This window comes from Triturus cristatus, chromosome 10, assembly GCF_964204655.1.
Source record: "Triturus cristatus chromosome 10, aTriCri1.1, whole genome shotgun sequence".
Classification (NCBI taxonomy): Eukaryota; Metazoa; Chordata; class Amphibia; order Caudata; family Salamandridae; genus Triturus; species Triturus cristatus.
In genome coordinates this window covers 334003391-334021790 of record NC_140593.1, presented here as the reverse complement: position 1 = coordinate 334021790, position 18400 = coordinate 334003391, and the positions used below count along the sequence as shown (strand labels likewise).

Below are 18400 nucleotides of genomic sequence, written 5' to 3'. Positions count from 1 at the left end.
CGTCTACGGGAGCTCGTGTTACAAGCTCCCATTGAGGAATGGAAGTCTGTGTTCATGTGCCTGCCACACAGTGCAGGGATGAACAGGGGGGGCACCATAGGTGCCCCCGCGGCCTCCAACCGGAGACCGCAGAGGCAAGGGAGCCCTGCTAGGGGCCCCCATACTCGTTCATGTCAGAAAGACCGACACGAAAGCCTGCCGGAGACAAAGTATCGTAATCCCAAGGACAGAAGCCACAAACATGAATTTAGCAAATACAGAATGAATATACAATACATTTAACAAAATGAGTTCTAGGCAAACACCACTACATTTTTGCGAGTCTGTCTTGAAAAACATTAAAATAAACAATCTTTAAGGCCGATTCATATACTTTTCACTACGTGATACAAGTGTTTGTTTTGTACTTTTCAATAAACTCTATGTTGGTGCGAAAACTGAAATGAGTTGGTGCTCTTAATGGGACATCTATTTCACATAGTCCAACAGTAATCATTTTTCATTCAAACAAATTCAATGGGAGTAGCAATGGCTCTTCGGTGCAGTATGCAAACCAGCAATGGATACGAGAGAAAAAAAAATATTGAGATAATTAATATTCTATGTGCAATGGGGTTTAAATTTGTTAAGATTTATGATGCGGATCAACTGCTACACTTTGAGAAGGCATTACAAATCTAACTTGTGCATCATTTGGTCAAGGGTTCAATAAACCCAAGAAATGAAATAGGCTGCTTAATAATTTTGCTCAATGGGCTTATTGAATAAAAAGGAAATCAAATTGGACCAAACGTTGTGGCGTTCTAATTAAAGAATGAGCTATTCTTCTATTAGAGAGGTTTCCGCCGCTTTACATCCCAATCAAATTCTGTCCGTAATTGTCACTAATTTGACATGGAACCAACCAACAACTGATTCCTTTGGTGGTAAGAACTGGTGAGGTAACAGTCAAAGAGCCAGATTACAATCTTGGCGGATGGGATACTCACTCACAAATGTGACTGTTATCCCATCCACAGTATTACAATTCTATTATCAATTCAATAGAAACTTTATTCGGCAACGTTCTGGCCATAAAAGTAAATTTCACATAAAATAACACATACATTTTGAATTTAAAACTACACAACGGATGTGATTAAAAGGACAGATAAAATTCATTCATATTATTAAAAACGTTTCCAGACAGGCCCAAGCCATTCCTGTTATCAACCCATATTTTTTCTTTTACGTATTGCCCCTGATAAAAAGCTTTCTCCCCATAACAAATGAGTGGGGAGGAAAGCATTTGTAAATAAATGAGTGCTGGTCTTACTTGTACAAAATAGCAATCTCTAAAAAGTGGTAAAATATATTTAGCTCGCAGCTCAGTATAAAAACCAAAAAAAACAAAGTGCAACAAATCTTGGCCAGAGAAATGATCCCATGCACATGGTTGTAGGGTTCCTATCTTTGAGAAACCTTTAGGTACAGTAAGGGACCAGTGGATACAATTAAATCTAAACCTGGAGAAAAGAAAACGAGGAAGCAAATTATTAACAAAAGACCAAAAAGGTTGATTTAAAATCCCAGGACTTATAATCATAAAATGTCAGCATGTAGGTTTCTTAAGTTCATTTGATTCCCTATGCAGATTTTTCCTCGTTACGAATTGAGTTTTTATAGCTTTCACATCATCGAGGTGCAGTTTTCCTGGTTGATTAAATAGCTCTGATTGCCCAAGAGCTGAAAGCTGCCGAGAGACATACATACATACATACAAGGAATATCTGCAACTCTGTCTAACGTCATGCAGTCCTCTAAAAGAATTTGGGTTAGGTTTGGCTTATCTCTAGACCAACTTTTTAGCTACCATATCAAGGGTGCTGCAGCAATGTTATCTGTAATGCAGCCCTGCCTTAGTTCCTCATGTACCATAAAAGCTGAAATGAGCAGCTAAGAGTTTACTTAAGTGTTTGTTTTCAACTCCTTGTAGTTCATTGCATTCCTTGTAGCCCCATACCACACTACCATACACTGTCATGGGGACACATTTCTCATTAGAAATCTGCAACAGTGGTGGTATGGGTTTGCTCCATAATCTTCTAGCGAAATCCAGTGAGGCACCAGCTGCTCTTGCCAAAGTGTTTTTCTTTAATGCACGCTGTGTCACCCAAGTGCCACTTTCATCGAATAACACACCCAAGTATGGGTATGTTGGTACACTGGTTAGCACTCCACCTTTACATGTGAGGGTTTGTTTCTCTTGCTTTAGATTACCAATTGACATTATATGAGATTTAGTCAAATTGACCGCAAGGTCAAGAGCTACCATAAAATCAATAAAAGTATTAACTAAACGTTTCAAAGCAATCGGAGTCCTGGCAAGTAAAACTGCATCACTGCATATAAAAGAGCTGGAATTAATTTAGAACCTACTCTTGGGATGTCTAAACATGAATCAGATAGCACTGCCCCCAACTTATTTATGTATAGTGTAAATAAAACCAGTGCAAGAATGCACCCCTGCTTCACGCCTCCATTTACCTTCCAGGCTTTAGTTAGGGAGCCATTCTCATTATACCTTACCGAGGCAGTCAGATTAAGATGGAACCAATGCAGGAAACATACTAAGTTCCTGTTCATCCCTATCTCGAGCAGCAATTACCATAACTTAGACCTATTTACCCTATCAAAAGTGGACGTTAAATTCATAAAAGCAAAAAATATACACCCTTTTTTGGCTAGGGTATATTTGTTGGTGATCATGAATAGGTTCATATATTGCTCCACTGTACCCCTGACCTTGCGAAAACCAAATTGCAGTTCGGACAACACATCTTTTTCTATCAACCAAATGCTTAGACGATCTAAAATTACTTTGCCCATATTTTTTGCTGCGGAATCCAACAAAGAGATCGGGCGATAACAGGCAGGATAGTCCCTGGCACCTTTTTTATAAATTGGCAAAATCACCGCTGTTGACCATGAGTGGGGTAGACCTACCCTTGCAGCCGCATTGAACACCTCTTAAAATTTTCGCCCATGTACCAGAATCTGATTTATAGAGGTCCACAGGTATCCCATCTGGACCAGTGGCTTTCCGTGCAGACATACCCTCAATGGCTTTCTGTACCTCTTTTACCTCAAATCCTAAAGCGAGTGGTGCAGCACTCGGTACCCAGGAGGAGTCGGTTTGTTTTACAGCAACCTCTGCATAGATCTGCTCAAAGTGACTAACCCACCGGTCAGCAGGAATAACGCACGCAGTTCTTGACGTATTATTATCTTTAAAAAAGGGGCTATTTACTACCTTCCAGAATTTGGCACTATCGGCTTGTGCACTCGTCTGTTCCCTTAAAGCAGCCTTCCTTAGTTTTAGAGCCAAATCATATGCTTTCCTTCGGCTTTTAATCAGCTGAGGATCTCTAGGTAACATTTTTAGTGTGACCCTAAGGGCTTTATGAGCTTTAGAGCAAAATTGCATTAAACCACTTAGCCTCCTTAGTACACACCGAGCTCTTTTACCCGTTAGCTTTTTACCAATTTGCTTTGTCAGTTTGTCAAAAGCCTCTAATACTTCTGTGGGCTTGTTATGTACATTAAGGCACTGCTCAAAATCCTCTTTGCCCTCAGTGTATAAATCTGCTAAGAAGAGCTTGGGAACGATTTTCTCCCATCTTATTTTCCGATCCTGATCCGTGGGCTGAAAATCCCCGATTGCGAAGGTTCTTAACTCAGCACCCCGGAAGACCATTAAACCTTTGGATTCAACAATGATGGGATTGTGATCACTAAAACCAGTCTGGGCCGCCCTAACTTCCCGCATAAGTTGGTATAGAGGGGCTGATATTACAACATAATCTATGGTTGAACTACTCCCTCTCCCGAAAAACGAAGGTATTACCTCTGCTTCATCCCCAGACTTTAGAAAGTATAAATTATTACTAGCTAATAAACTCTCTAGCCGGGCGCCTTGATGGAATGTTCGAAATGGACCATGGGTGGCAAGTCTTCAGAAATCTCCCATTCTAATAAACATTTTAGTTGGCAACGGTGTACATTAAAGTCCCCCATTATCATTGTTTCGTAGGGAGTGTGTCTCTCCTGTGCAAGGTCCTCTATAAAACTTTAGAGATCATTTAAATGTTCACTTTCAGTCACTTTGGATATCCTCCCCTCTCTCGACCCCTCCACATTAGAACCCATTATGCACCAGGTGAAATCCGGTTCCCCCCAAGACCCGGCTCCCCCACGTGCTCTGCTGCCAGCTGTTGGCCACATTCTTCCCACCACACTTCGCCTGCTCAATGCCTCCATTTCCTCCGGCATAGTCCCTCCCCCCTAGAAACGCACCATGGTTAAGGTCCTCTTGAAAAAACCTAACTTAGAACAAGACAACCCCAGTAATTACCGGCCAATCTCCCGGTTACCTTGGCTGAGCAAGGTCCTGGAGAAATATATCAACACAGTACTGGCAGAATTCTTGGAGAACAATCAATTGCCCGATCTCTCCCAGACAGGTTTCTGTCTCATGCATGGGACCGAAACTGCACTACTCGCGGTAACTGAAGAGGCCAGGAGGATCCTGGATCAAGGAGGCGCTGCTGCAATCATCCCCCTTGACTTAAGTGCCGAATTTGACACTGTAAATCATGACATACTAATACACCGACTTACCAACTTAGGAGTTTCAGGAAACGCCATTAAATGGTTTAAATCATTCCTGGCGGACCGTTCGTTGCAGGTTTTTGAGGGCGAAATCACCTCCCCCAGCAAGCCACTCGGTTGCGGTGTGCATCAGGGCTCCTCCGTGAGCCCCACGTTATTTAACATATATATGAGCCCCCAAGCTGAGATTGTCCGTCCTTTCGGCATAAAAATCATCACTTACGCCGATGATACTCAGCTAGTGGTGGCCCTTAACCAGCCTAACACCACCCATAACAACCTAAGTGGATGCCTGGAGGAGGTGGTTAAATGGATGACACTGTCCTGTTTAAAGTTGAAAGGAGACAAAACGGAGCTCATGCTCTTGGGGAACACTCCCAAGCTCATTATGAACGCACTGTGGCCCACCTGCCTCGGTCCTGCCCCAGCGCCAAAGGACACCAGCATTTGGCTGGATAACGCCCTCAACTTTAATCAGCAAGCAGCTAAACTTGCAGCCACCTGCTATGGTTTACTGAGGCTACTTTGGAAAATTCTTCCCCTACTTCCTTTCCAGGCGAGACAGATTATGGTCCAGGGTGTCATTCCGTCGTGCCTGGACTTTGGGAACGCCCTCTATCTAGGGGCCCCTCAGTCCACTCTGCGCAAGCTCCATGTCATCCAAAACTGCGCAGCCCGAACACTCCTTCAGATCCCCCGTCGACTCCCAATAAATCCCGGTCTGAGAGACCTTCATTGGCTCCCAGTTCGGGAGAGAATTGAATTTAAGGCCCTATGCATTGCCCACAGGGCCTTCTGGAAGACAGGCCCTGCTGTCAACCAATCACTGATTACCCCCTACCATCCGAACAGACAGCTTAGATCAGCATCCTCTCTCCTCACCATAGTACCCAGGATAAAAAGAACCAGATGTGGTGGCCGCTCCTTTGCTTATAACTCGTCCAAACTCTGGAACTCTCTCCCCCTCCACTTGCGCTCAGAGCCCAATCTGCTCCCATTCCGCAAGCTTTTAAAAACTCTTCTTTTTAATAAACCTATATAGCTTCCAACTGTATCCCTGCATGTGTGGTCCGCAGTGCTAGGACGCCTAAGGGTAGCTATTGCGCTTAAATTGTCTTTTCATTTCACCATCATGATCCCTACAAAATGAGTTATAAAACTGTACAATCACCAAAGTTACACTGCTTGGAAAGGTTAATTCTACTACTAGCAGGTGTGGAGAGGAGCTAGGCAGACCCTTAACGGTACATGACAAATTAAGCGATATTAGGGTAAGCAAGCTGCCCTTTGCTCGTCCTACAGTAAATGGGGATGCAGATTTAAAATATGGGGCAACCCATCCATTACAAAGGAGTCAGATGTATCCCACGTTTCTTGGAGTGCAATATTAAGACCCGCCTCTATTATCGCTAACCGCTGCTCATCGTCCTTTTTCGCCTTCAGCCCTGCAATGGTCCATGTCATAAAGGTGCACACAAAAGGATCTGTCACTTTGTAATCACAGGGTAGTGGAAGCGAACATATCGGTTGCGCTATTAAAGGAGGGTTGGTACTAACTGTAATATCAACAGGGGTTGGCTGTCAATCCACATTATCCAGATCCCTTAATGGTGCAAATCTATTTGTGAGAGGAATTATTGTATTCCTAGTAATGCCCACTTGTGTTTGCAACAACCTCCCTTGAGACAGAGTGTATCTGTTTCCCTCACTACTAGAGTGTAGTGGCCCTTCTGGGTAGAAAAATGAAAGTGGAAGACCCTGAATTCCCATGTACGATTCTGCTCTCCTCTGGCCTTGTATCATGGCTCTTACATGTGAGGGGTGGGTTACATTGACCACAATACAATCCCCGCTCCTATCTTTCCTTGTGGCTTTCCCCACCCAACCAACTCCTCTGGCCATGATAATATGAGGGGCAAAAGATCGACCATGTGTTTGTGATTTGTCCAGCCAGTGTATTACCTTGTGTATTAAGTCCATTGTGGTCTCTTTGGAGTTCTCCTGTAAGGGAGGAACACCTACTAGGACAGTCACAAGCGGGGCTGATTCAGGGGGCTGGTGTAAAACGTCAGTTCTCTGTCTCAGCAGAATATTTGGATGAAGGGGTTTCGGGCCAGTGGGCTCATTCCCGTGAATCATTCGGGTTTCCTTAGGCACCGCCCCTAGTGATTCGCGAAGGGCTGCGTCTGGAGCAGTTCCTTGAGCCCTACCATTTTTGGGATGGCCAGTCATTCCTTGTGGGCCTTTCCTATATAGGATCTGTATACTATCTCTAGATGATTGCTGAGACGCCCTGTGTGCCCTTCTAGTTAGCGACGCCCCTATTGTATGAGTGACTTTTGATATCATTCCCCTCTGCCACTGAAGGACACTTCTGCCCCATCGGTTCTGTCCCCATGCTATCCGAGGTGCTGACAATGAGACGTTGTTTGCCTGACACAGTAATAATTCTAGTGTATCCAGCCTAGCAAGAATAGGGGATAAGTATGACTTTAAAATTTCTTCTACTTTTGAAGAGAGACTGCTTACAGTTTGTCCCAAACCCACATTAGTTTGATCAACAGTGGGTGGCGCTGCTTGTTTTTTTGGCTGCTGGGCCATTTTCCTGCCTCCATCTCTTTTCTTTTGTACTGGTGGCTCAAATAAGGAGGGGCCTTAGTCTTGGTTGCCATCAACCTCATCCATTAAGTTGGTGACAACCAGTGGCAACGGCACAGGCTCGCTTTGCACTATATGGGGTGGGGTATTCAAAGGTACCGGGCTATGGGGCAAACTTTTCAGTTCCATCGAGAGTCTCCGCTCGGTCAAGGCAATTTAGTTGGACAAAACATTTGAAGTCCTAGTCAGAAATAAATCAAGGGTTGTCACCGCCGTCCCCCCACTGGACCCTTGTGTGGGCGGCTTCCTCTTGACCATGTCTTCCCAGATAGCCGACGAGCCAATTTTTCAAGCTGTTCAGGATAAATACAACAAAATTCAGGCGAAAAATACCAAAATGCTAGATACTGTGTTTGTAGCAAGGTTTCAAGTACTCATTTAGAGCCCTCTACAGTTTTTTCTAAGGCTCCCTGATTCTATGGGCTAAGAACAGTTTGCTGTAACAACTAGTTATTTAGGGGCCTCTGCTCCTAATCCTAACTGACCACTGGAGGTAGACAAATAAGTGGGTAGAGATTATGCGCAGGCTGAGGTTTTACCCTACATACCAAATCTATCTGTTAAAAGGTATTCAGTACCCTCGAAATTACAGGACTAGTGATCACCAGACCACTGAGGGTTCAAGAAGTACGATATTGTTCAGTTAGCTCTCTCGACACTCCGTGTCACACCCAGCACCCATCAAGTTTGTTTGTTCTCCCAATAAATTACTCACTCATTTAAGGCTCTGGCAGGTTTCCATGGAGGGTTTTCAACAATGCAAAACTCAAGGACCAAAAGAAAGAGGGGTGGCCCAGCCCTGCCTCTTCCGGGCAAGGACAGGGCCGCTCTAGGCCCTGGCTTCGCCCGGCGCAGCAGGTGCTCTCCTCTGTATTTAAGCGCCACCGGGCGCGTCTGGCAGCGTCAACGGTGCAGCGGTGCCTGAGATTTGGAGTCCCTAGGCGTGCTCACCCTCTGTTGTGCCTCTGACTCGCCCCGCACAGTGTACCGCGCAGCGGGTTCTCTCCTTTGTATTTAAGCGCCACTGGGCACATCTGGCAACGGTGCAGGGGAGCCTGGGATTTGGAGTCCTTAGGCGTGCTCACCCCCTGTTGTGCCCCTGATTCGCCCCGCACAGTGTACCGCGCAGCGGGTTCTCTCCTTTGTATTTAAGCGCCACTGGGCACATCTGGCAACGGTGCAGGGGAGCCTGGGATTTGGAGTCCTTAGGCGTGCTCATCCCCTGTTGTACCTCTGATTCGTCCCGAGCAGCGGGTGCTCTCCTTTGTATTTAAGCGTCACCCGGCGAGTCTGGCAGTATCAACGGTGCAGGGGAGCCTGGGATTTGGAGTCCTTGGCATGCTCACCCCCATTGGGCCTCCGATTCGTCCCGCACAGCATCAATTCTATTATCTCCTATGGAACTTGTAGTACGGCAGACTGGGTACCCTTCACGTTTGTGAAGGAGTAACCCATTCGCTAAAATTGTGTAATCAGGAACTTTGATCTTCCTCTATGACCAATCATATTATGTAACACTACACGATATGCTTTGTTCATAAATTCTTCGGTCTGAAATATAGTAGGAGACTTTTCAGTCAAGTTCAAGCCACCACAACAGCATGTCGTTCATCTGTATTGTGCCAGAATTAGTTTCATTATGCGTACTGGTACTTAAAAGACTGGACACATTACAAACAAATAGTCATATTTATTGTTTAATGCTACTCTGGAGTAAGGCAGTTTTCAGAAAACTCCCTCTGCCTGGTTGAAAGAGAAGATTCGGACCTCATTTAAAAGATACAGCAAATTCACTTTTTCACTTACAAGTTTCACTCTTGCCGATCCACTTGTGTTTGATACCACATCTGTTTCCACCTCAATGCACCTATAGTCTTCACATCCTCGTCCATCCACACGCAGATCCTCCTAAAAGTGCAAAAATATAAGTTTAGCAGGAATCATTTTGAATACCTAAAAAATGAACACACTTTAAATTAATTTGTAAATCGTTCGCAATTTAAGCTTTTGCCGTTTTTTTATTCTTTAGCAGTCAACTGCATCATAGCTGTGATTTTGGAATAATTAATATGAGTGTATAGAAACAGAAGAAAAAACAAGCATATCTACAGCTTAATTATCAAACATTGACTCATGAAACAATAAGATTGCCTTATAACATGCAATTGGTTAATCTCTGGAAAAATAAAATAAGGGAAAATGTAAGTCTGCTGCAAGACCTGGAACAAACCGCCTCGCAGCATCAGACGAGCCCCCACTCTGCAAGCATTCAGGAAAAGCCTCAAGACCTGGCTCTTCGGATGATCCTGAGCTGCACGTATCCCTCCCCCCACACCCCCTGCGCCTTGAGACCCTCACAGGTGAGTAGTGCGCTTCATAAAAACCTGACTGATTGATTGCTCCACATTTCTAACATGTATAGTGTTACAGTCACATGCCTTTCCCCGCACTAGGCAACAGATACAGGAACTACCCCATGAACCACCAGGGGACTGTCTATGCAACAGTGGCTGCGAGAGGTACATTTTGTACACTCACCGAGTTAAAAGACAATCATGTGACACACAGCCCCTCCAGCACCAAAGTGGTGAAGATAATTAAGAACAAGCATTGGCACAGCCAATAGGTCTCGCCTGTGAAGAGCTATTCGGTCTGCCAACATGTTTTATCCATGTTGTACACCAGCGTGGCTACTGTTCAGCATGGCTAAAAGGTACTGGCATAAAGCAGAGTGACGTGGAGTGGAGTGTTGTAAAGTGGATTGTCATGGAGTAGAGTGAAGTGTTATGGAGTGGGGCAGAGTTGAGTGTCGTGAAGTCGAGTGCCGTGAAGTGACAGAGTAAATTGGAGTGGTGTAGAGGGTGTTTTGTAGAGTGGAGTACAGTGTTGTAGAGTAAAGTGGCATAGCGCGGAGTTGATTGTTGTGGATTGGAATGGCATAAAGTGGAGTGCGACAGTGGAGTGGCCTAGAGTGTCAGAGTGGTGTAGTGTATCGTAGAATAAAGTGGAGTAAAGTGGCATGGAGTGGGAAAGAGGGAGTTAGGTAGAGCATCCTAGAGTGGAGTAGTGTCGTAGAGTGGAGTAGAAAGTCATATAGTGGAGTAGAGTTTAATGGAGTAGGGCGTCATTGAGTGGAGTATCGTGGAGTGTCGTGTCGTAAAGGGGAGTGTCACAGAGTGCAGTAGAGTGGCCTAGAGTGAAGTGGCGTAAAGTATAGTGGTACAGAGTAGATTGGCATAGAGTGCACTGGTTTTGAGGAAAATGGTGTAGTGTGCATTGGCGTAGGGTGCGGTTACTGACTTTCAATTTTCAGCATTTAACATTTTTTTTTTGCAGTTTTATATAGCACAAACTCGACCCACAGGTATTGGATCACTTTTAATGTGCCCCAGTTAGGTTACAGAAGGTCGCATTCATTTTTTTTTTTTTTAGTCACAGGCAGATTAAGTGATTCGTCCAAAATCACAATGATCTTGAGCTAATGCCAAGACTAGAACCAGGTTCCCCAGTTACCAAGTCAGCAACTGTGGTCGATATGCCACATCCTCTTCTAATCATTTTTCCTTTTCATAAGCCGGCTATCTTTATGCCTGGAATATTAAGCGTGGGCCCTGGTAATGGGGAATGTGTTCGGCGCAATAAGTGCATATCAGGCAGCTAATATAGCACCTCCCGAGTCTCTATTTCTCATTTCCAATCCTCCGACGAAGGGAACTGGAGGGAGGTAGAGGAAGGGGGAGGGGGAAGACGGCAGCCCACAGGCTGAACTGCTCCTAGCCTAGCTTTACAAGCAAGCATTGGCACAGCCTAGTAAGTCTTGCTTATACACGATCTATTGGCTCACAGCAGAACAGCACATGCACACATGGCTGAAAGTAAAGAAAATAAAAGTGCTGTGAAGGGACAGCACTGGCCGCATCAGATCACTTGTTTTCGTTTACTTTCAGACATGTTGCACAGCAGTTGCACTTGCAAAAAACACACTGACAAAGCCAAAAGATATTGTATAGGCACGACCTAATGGCTTTGCCAATGCTTGTTTAAACATGTGGCCATCTTTAGGTCTCACCTACGCAGCGCACATGCGCTGCATAGGAGGACCTTTAGCTGTCGTTCTGCTCTTTTTCGAAGCACATACTAGTGCTTGTGGCGGCATCCACCTTGCGGGAGCGCACAGGGGCACACCACAAGCATGTGCTTCCAAAAAGAGCAGACTGCGCGCGCACCACTCCTAGGGTCACCGCTCATCCATCCTTCCATCTCTCTCTCTCTCGCGCTCTCTCTCTCTCTCCCTCCTTCTCTCTCTCCCCCTCTCTCTCTCTCTCTCTCTCTCCCTCTCTCTCTCTCCCTCTCTCTCTCTCCCACTCTCTCCTCTCTCTCCCACTCTCTCCTCCTTGCTCCCTGTGTCCCATGTGATTGCAAATGCGCCAAACACACATGGGACCACACTGTTTGTATTTTAGGGTCCCTGCTTCCGTCAAGACGTCTTACTCATTCTAACGCTGCCCGAGGCAGTGCTGGTGGGCAGGCTTGTTCTTCGTTAAAAAAAAAAGCCTCCCCTGTTGCACAGAAATGTGATTTGACCTTTTCTTCCTCTCCTTTATTCCTTAGTTAATGTACCACTTCCACTTGCCCTGCGGCTGGCCGAGGTATTCGTGGGGTGGGGGGGTATGGCGCCAATCGCACTGTTTTGCTTCTAAATCACATCTGACTCGTTCCACCTACTAAGCACTATCAAAGCTGGCAGTCTGGACTAGAAGCTTTGTTTCCCGTGTTAACCCCCGGCTGCTTGACGCGCTCCCCGCTCTGACGAGGAATGGGAAAGCAGTGCACGAGAGCGTGAGACTTGTACATCCGATGTCGCACACCGCAAACAATGAAGAAATCTGGCAGGAATGGGCCAGCGAGCAGCTGTTCATACAGCGCCCCGGTGAAGTGCTCATCCTTGAAACTATACAGCAAGATATTGTTGTTTTTATGCACACTCCACTTCAAAATGGTAAATGACATTTTTGGTGACAAACTTTTTTTTTCTTCTAGTAAAGGTATTTATTTGTTTTGCTTTGGATATGTAACCATACAGGTTTCATATTATTGTACGGGGTAAGTGCACTTCCACATACCACATACCACATACCACCTACCCCCCCCCCCCCCCTGGTATTATGTTTAACGCTAAGAAAACAAGCATTGACATAGCCAATAGGTCTCGCCTTTGGGACCTAATAAGTGTTCAATTAATCAATCAGAACATTTGTAAAGCGCACTACTCACCCGTGAGGGTCTCAAGGTGCTGGGGGTGGGGGGGGGAGCTGCTATTGCTCGAACAGCCAGGTCTTGAGTAGTTTTCTGAAGGTTAGCAGGTCCTGGGACTTCCGTAGAAGGATGGGGAGGGTGTTCCAGGTTTTGGCGGCGAGGTGTGAGAACGGTCTGCCGCCGGAGGTCGCTCTTCGGATGCGGGGGACGGTGGCAAGGGCGATGTCGGTGGAGCGGAGCTGGCGGTTGGGGGTGTAGAAGTGGAGTCGTTTGTTGAGGTATGCTGGTCCGGTGTTGTGGAGTGCCTTGTGTGCATGGTTGAGGAGCTTGAAGGTGATCCTTTTGTTGACGGGAAGCCAGTGCAGGTTTCTCAGGTGGGGTGTGATGTGGCTGCGGTGAGGGATGTCGATGGTTCAGGCGTGCAGAGGCGTTCTGTATGCGTTGTAGTCGTTCCAGGAGTTTGGTCGAGGCTCCTGCGTATAGGGCGTTTCATAAGTCCATCCAGCACAATATCCTTGGTGCAACAACATCAACTGTTGCATGGCTAAACACTTATAAGGTCCCAAAGGCGAGACTTATTGGCTATGCCAATGCTTGTTTTGTTCTTGTCTCGCTCTGCAAACATACGATTCGTGCATAAACAACCTTGTAAATACTGCTTTGAAATATAATCATGAGTTTAGAAACTATGTTGTTCTTTAGCACAAATTGTGGCACACTTATACAATTGTATGCTTGAATGTATTGTATTTTGCATTGTAAAAGAAGCCTCTTCTTGAGGGTTGTGGGCTCATTCTTCATTCATTAGGTCTCGCTGAGACAGCGAAAGCTGTCTCTTTGAGACATTTTGTAAGTGGGTTTTTAAAGTGCTTCCCCTGGCATAGAGCTACAGTGCACGAGGCGTGCACGCGCGCAAAGCAGCCATATGGCTTTACGTCGCTCTCCATCGTAGCCCCTCTCCGCCCCCTTCCCTGCTGCTATTTCACACGTTTTCATCAGAACTCCCGCTTCTCTCCCCCACCCCCTCACCATCGCATCTCGCGCGTCCAATGCTTGTTTTATTTGCGCCACTTTAAATATTTTCTCACAAGAGAAATTTGCGTGCGTACATTGTGCAGAGTATGTTGGATTGGAAATTAACTTGGTTGGTGTAAATGCTTTTCGTTAATTCGAAATAAACCCCACTTTATTTACCGGTGAAATTTGCAGAAGAATGAAGTGCTGGGCCAGAAACCCGACAACACTGGATTCCGCTCGTTCTTCCTCACTACCCCCCCCTCCCCCCTCCCAGGCCCCCCCCCCCCTTCTTCTCGCTCTTGCAGGTTCTTTCTCCTCCTTGCAGTTTGCTAATGTCACGGGTGTTCGCCCCAGCCCATGTTTGTCTCTTGCTCGGAGTCGGAGCCTGTTGAGGTACGGTAAGTGCTGGTGCTTTGGGCTGTCGGTGCAGTCGAGCCCATCTCTGTGTTTCTCACGCCCTAATCACTCTTTTCATCCCACGGATAAGAGACTGGCTGCCGCTCTCGGAAAAGCGCCGAAGTGCTTCAGGAGCTATGAGGGTGCGCGCAGTGGAGGTAAATTCTACAGCTTTAACTGCTAACTATTAAAAGCAAGGCATACGGACTGTCAACGTTGGTTTTATTTTGAAAGTGGATGGGTGTAGATTTCAGAAATGTTCGTATAAATGGACTCTCGTCTTATTTCAGGGCTAAGGGCTAGAAACGTGGCTTAACCTCGAGCACACAGCTATAAAATAACACACCAGATTTAGGAGCACTTGTGCAATAACACTATTGCATTTCACATCCAAATTCCTAATAGAAAACCTACTTCAAAGATAGTGCCTATTATACATTTCTTGCTCGAAGAATTAAGATCCTCTCCAGATTACATAAGTGTGATGAAATTTGCGATTCAAACTAAATGCCCTTGCCTTCCAAAATCGGACTGTAGAGTGTTTATTGTTCCTTAATAGATTTGCACCATGGAACCATTAAACAGCTCAAGCAGTAAGGTCTGCTAGCCAATCCTAGAAAAATTATAGACAATAGGAAAATAACCAGTAAATTAAATTCAACGATCACAAGAAATGAAAACATTATGTGTTCAGGGAAATTCAGCCTTGAAGAAATACAAGTAAGAAATAAATGATAAAAAGCGAGTTAAATATTAACATTTTTTGATCCACGCACTTGGAAATTGCTTAGGGCACCGGTTGTGCACACGCTACCCCTAAATTTCAGTTATAAAATTAGTTACACCCTGTGGTTTCATCACCCCTCCAGTCACCATCAATCAAGGATGGAATTTATCTTTCACAGTAACCTCTGAGTCTTGCTCCACATGTGGCAACATGAATGACATATTTTCAATCTGAAAAGATTACACAATACCATCTAAGTGAAAAGGACAGTGATGTGCTGCATGTAGGCATACACAAGAGAAACCTACCTCCAGAATACGACGGATCCACCAATATTTTAATAACAGAATTAGTGCAACTTTGTTTTCAATTTATTAGCGTAAAGAAAATGCTTAACGTGATGGCCCAAAAAGTAAAGCTTCTTCATTCTAAACTTTCACTTCAATCCTGAAGGATTCATTCACTTAATGTGCTTTACTTTTTTAACGTAAAACCTCAATAATACAATTCCAAGCATGTAAATGAGAAGGAAATAAACACGCTATACAATGTCACAAAAAAAGTAGTATTTGGAGTATTACCGGAATATAACTGATCACCAAAACCATCTCCTTATTTTGTACTTACTGTACTTTATGATTTTGTACACGTCATATTACCAGGGGGCACAAGAAGCAGTCAAATAAAAAAAAAGTTTAATGTAAAGATTGTTTGAGAGCGGGAACAAGTCCTGCACAAAGTGTGTCGTATTTTGCTTATCAAATGGCTGCAGCACCAAAATCCAGTTCTGCCCATAACAAAACTCCTCCCTATTCCATTTGGGAGTTAAACTAGTTAAAAAAATTCCGGAGTTGTAAGAAAAAGTCCTCTACCAAAGTCTGTCTTTACTAGCAACACTGGGCCCATGAAAGGGGACAGCTTCGTTCCCTGAAGATTCTTACAAAACACCGTTTTTCATAGTTACATTCAATGGTCTGCCTCACACAAGTGGCTATTTCCAATATGCTTCCTCTACCAACCCAGAGAAAGGAAAATTGGTGTCCGCGCCAGCCTTAGCAGCGTCTCCTGAGAGCCTTACCTGTCCAGCTCAGCTCCAGCGACGAACCGGGGGATTGCATCTCCTCCCTGCCGCCGCCGCCGCATCCAGTAATTCACCTAACGGCCGCAGAGTGCAGGGGTGAGGGAAAACTACACTCCCCAAGCTCCTTTGCGGCAGAAGCCCGCCAACGCTAACAACGCCAACGCCTGGGGGCGTATATCTTTGCGGACATCCCCGGCAGAGCGGGTGTCCGCGCCAGCCTTAGCAGCGTCTCCTGAGAGCCTTACCTGTCCAGCTCAGCTCCAGCGACGAACCGGGGGATTGCATCTCCTCCCTGCCGCCGCCGCATCCAGTAATTCACCTAACGGCCGCAGAGTGCAGGGGTGAGGGAAAACTACACTCCCCAAGCTCCTTTGCGGCGGAAGCCCGCCAACGCTAACAACGCCAACGCCTGGGGGCGTATATCTTTGCGGACATCCCCGGCAGAGCGGGTGTCCGCGCCAGCCTTAGCAGCGTCTCCCGAGAGCCTTACCTGTCCAGCTCAGCTCCAGCGACGAACCGGGGGATTGCATCTCCTCCCTGCCGCCGCCGCATCCAGTAATTCACCTAACGGCCGCAGAGTGCAGGGGTGAGGGAAAACTACACTCCCCAAGCTCCTTTGCGGCGGAAGCCCGCCAACGCTAACAACGCCAACGCCTGGGGGCGTATATCTTTGCGGACATCCCCCGCGTCGCGGGACGCGCGCGGGCGACGCCGGGCTAAGCCCGGGCAAAGGGCGGGCCGTCCGAGGTCGGACAAGGTTGGGTTGGGCCAGGGACTCTGCCTGAAATTACCTCTGTACTATCTGTGTACACACGGTGCTATGTTGCCTACATAGGGTAATTATTACGCTTCTCTGTATATTGTGCCTTATCGCGTATTGATTATTGTAGTCATTTTATTGGTCTCACTCATGCCTGGGAAAAAACAAACCCCAGCAAATAATACCTTAGACAATTATTTGATCCAAGTTGTGGCTAAAATCAACAATGACAGGAGATCTTCATTGGGACTGGATTCACCTAACCAATCCCACATGGTCGAGAACAAGTATGGGGATTCTTTGGTTTTACACAATAGTAGCGAATCCTGTGTGGGTCAAGCCCCTCTATTTGATACTGACCCCATCCTGCCTAGTGGTGTAGTCGCTCACACAGAAGCCAATAGTGATAGTGAAGGGGTGTCAGTGATATCTACTAACATCGAGTCCCCTCCTTCTACTATCCCTGTACCAGCTCCAAGGGTCACTAGGGGTAAAAGCAAGGTTACTCAGAAAAGAGGGGGTTTAAGATCAGGCAAAAATAAAATTGCAACCCCTTCGAGGAGAATATCAACATCAGTGGATGAGGAAGAGGAGGTTGATCTGTCCAGCGAAGCCCATGTTACCCTTTCTAACGCTCAATTTACTAAACTATGGAGTATGATGGATACTAAAATCAAAGGTATAGTCAAACCCCTGGTTAGTAAAATTGACAAATTAACCGCTGAGGTCAATAGGCTAGGTGGTTTATTAGAGAAAACTTTGGCGAAGGAAAGGAATACTACTGAAGTTGTTGAAAAGCCAGCAACAAGCAAAACAATTCTTGCTGAGAACAGTGGATCTGCCTCTAACCCTGCACCACTGTCTAATGTATCTAGTGGTGCCTTTGCTGATCCACCCCCGGTCGCTTCCACTAACGATTTTAATATGGGGAAAGGGTCTTCCGAGCTTGTAGTTGAAGCCTCTCCATTGGTTCTTGTTCTTGCAAATGTACCCCCTTTGGTTTCTGGGGAGGTCGAATCTGCCCCTTCTCTATTAAACAAATCCTTATCATGGCTTACTAACAACATGATAATAACACCTTGGGGGAAGCAACAATTAGCTGATGAACTTGCTAATGCTAGAAGAGTTGAATGGATTGGTAACAGCATCAAAAGGTTCAAAGGGGACTGTGTTATTTTAACCTTCACTGGTCCTGAGGTTTTGTCTAACATTTTACCTAACATCTTGCCTCCACAGCGAAGGTCAACTTCAATTGTACCATTGACCCTGGACTTTTTTTATTCTCGGAAAGGAAGAGGCATGAACCCTAATATTCTAAGAACTAAATGGAATGTTGTGACCAACAGGAGTTGTAATGATGTTAGATTTCGTGAATGGGGTCTATGTGTGGAAAACAGGTTTTCTGCTCTGTCAAACCTGAATGATTGTGATTGACAATCATCCCCCTGTTTATCTGATCCACTCTACACTGTTGAGTTGGGACAACGCGAAGGTTCCTGCCCTGAGCCTGATACTTTGGAGGCCATAGCTGGTTTAATACCTGATAATGTAATGCATAATGGTACAAATGATAATGCGATGAGTGCACGTACTCTTAGCCCCAACCCTGTAAAGGCACATGATTCTGGAAACTTATTATCTTGGAATGTGGCTGGGCTAGGCTCAAAGCTAGGTTGCGGTGACTGGTTTAATTTTATTAGTAATTTTGATGTTTGCATCTTTCAGGAAACATGGGCTTGTGACCCTGTTTTCGCTCTGGGGTACTTAAATTTTTATGTTCCAGCTTCTAAGGGCCATAAAGGGCGTCCGATGGGGGGCCTCACAATATGGATCAAACAATCTTTAAAGGCCGTTG

At 45.6% G+C, this 18400-nt stretch overlaps 1 protein-coding gene across 1 annotated transcript in view; it reads right to left on the bottom strand.

Annotated features, from left to right (window-relative positions):
• EXOSC7 (exosome component 7) overlaps positions 1-18400 on the bottom strand; it is a 101215-nt gene that overhangs the window by 77505 nt on the left and 5310 nt on the right. The window contains exon 2 of the mRNA XM_085630086.1: positions 9115-9216. Coding sequence (XP_085486212.1) covers positions 9115-9216 — 102 coding nt within the window. The remainder of the gene's footprint in view (positions 1-9114; positions 9217-18400) is intronic.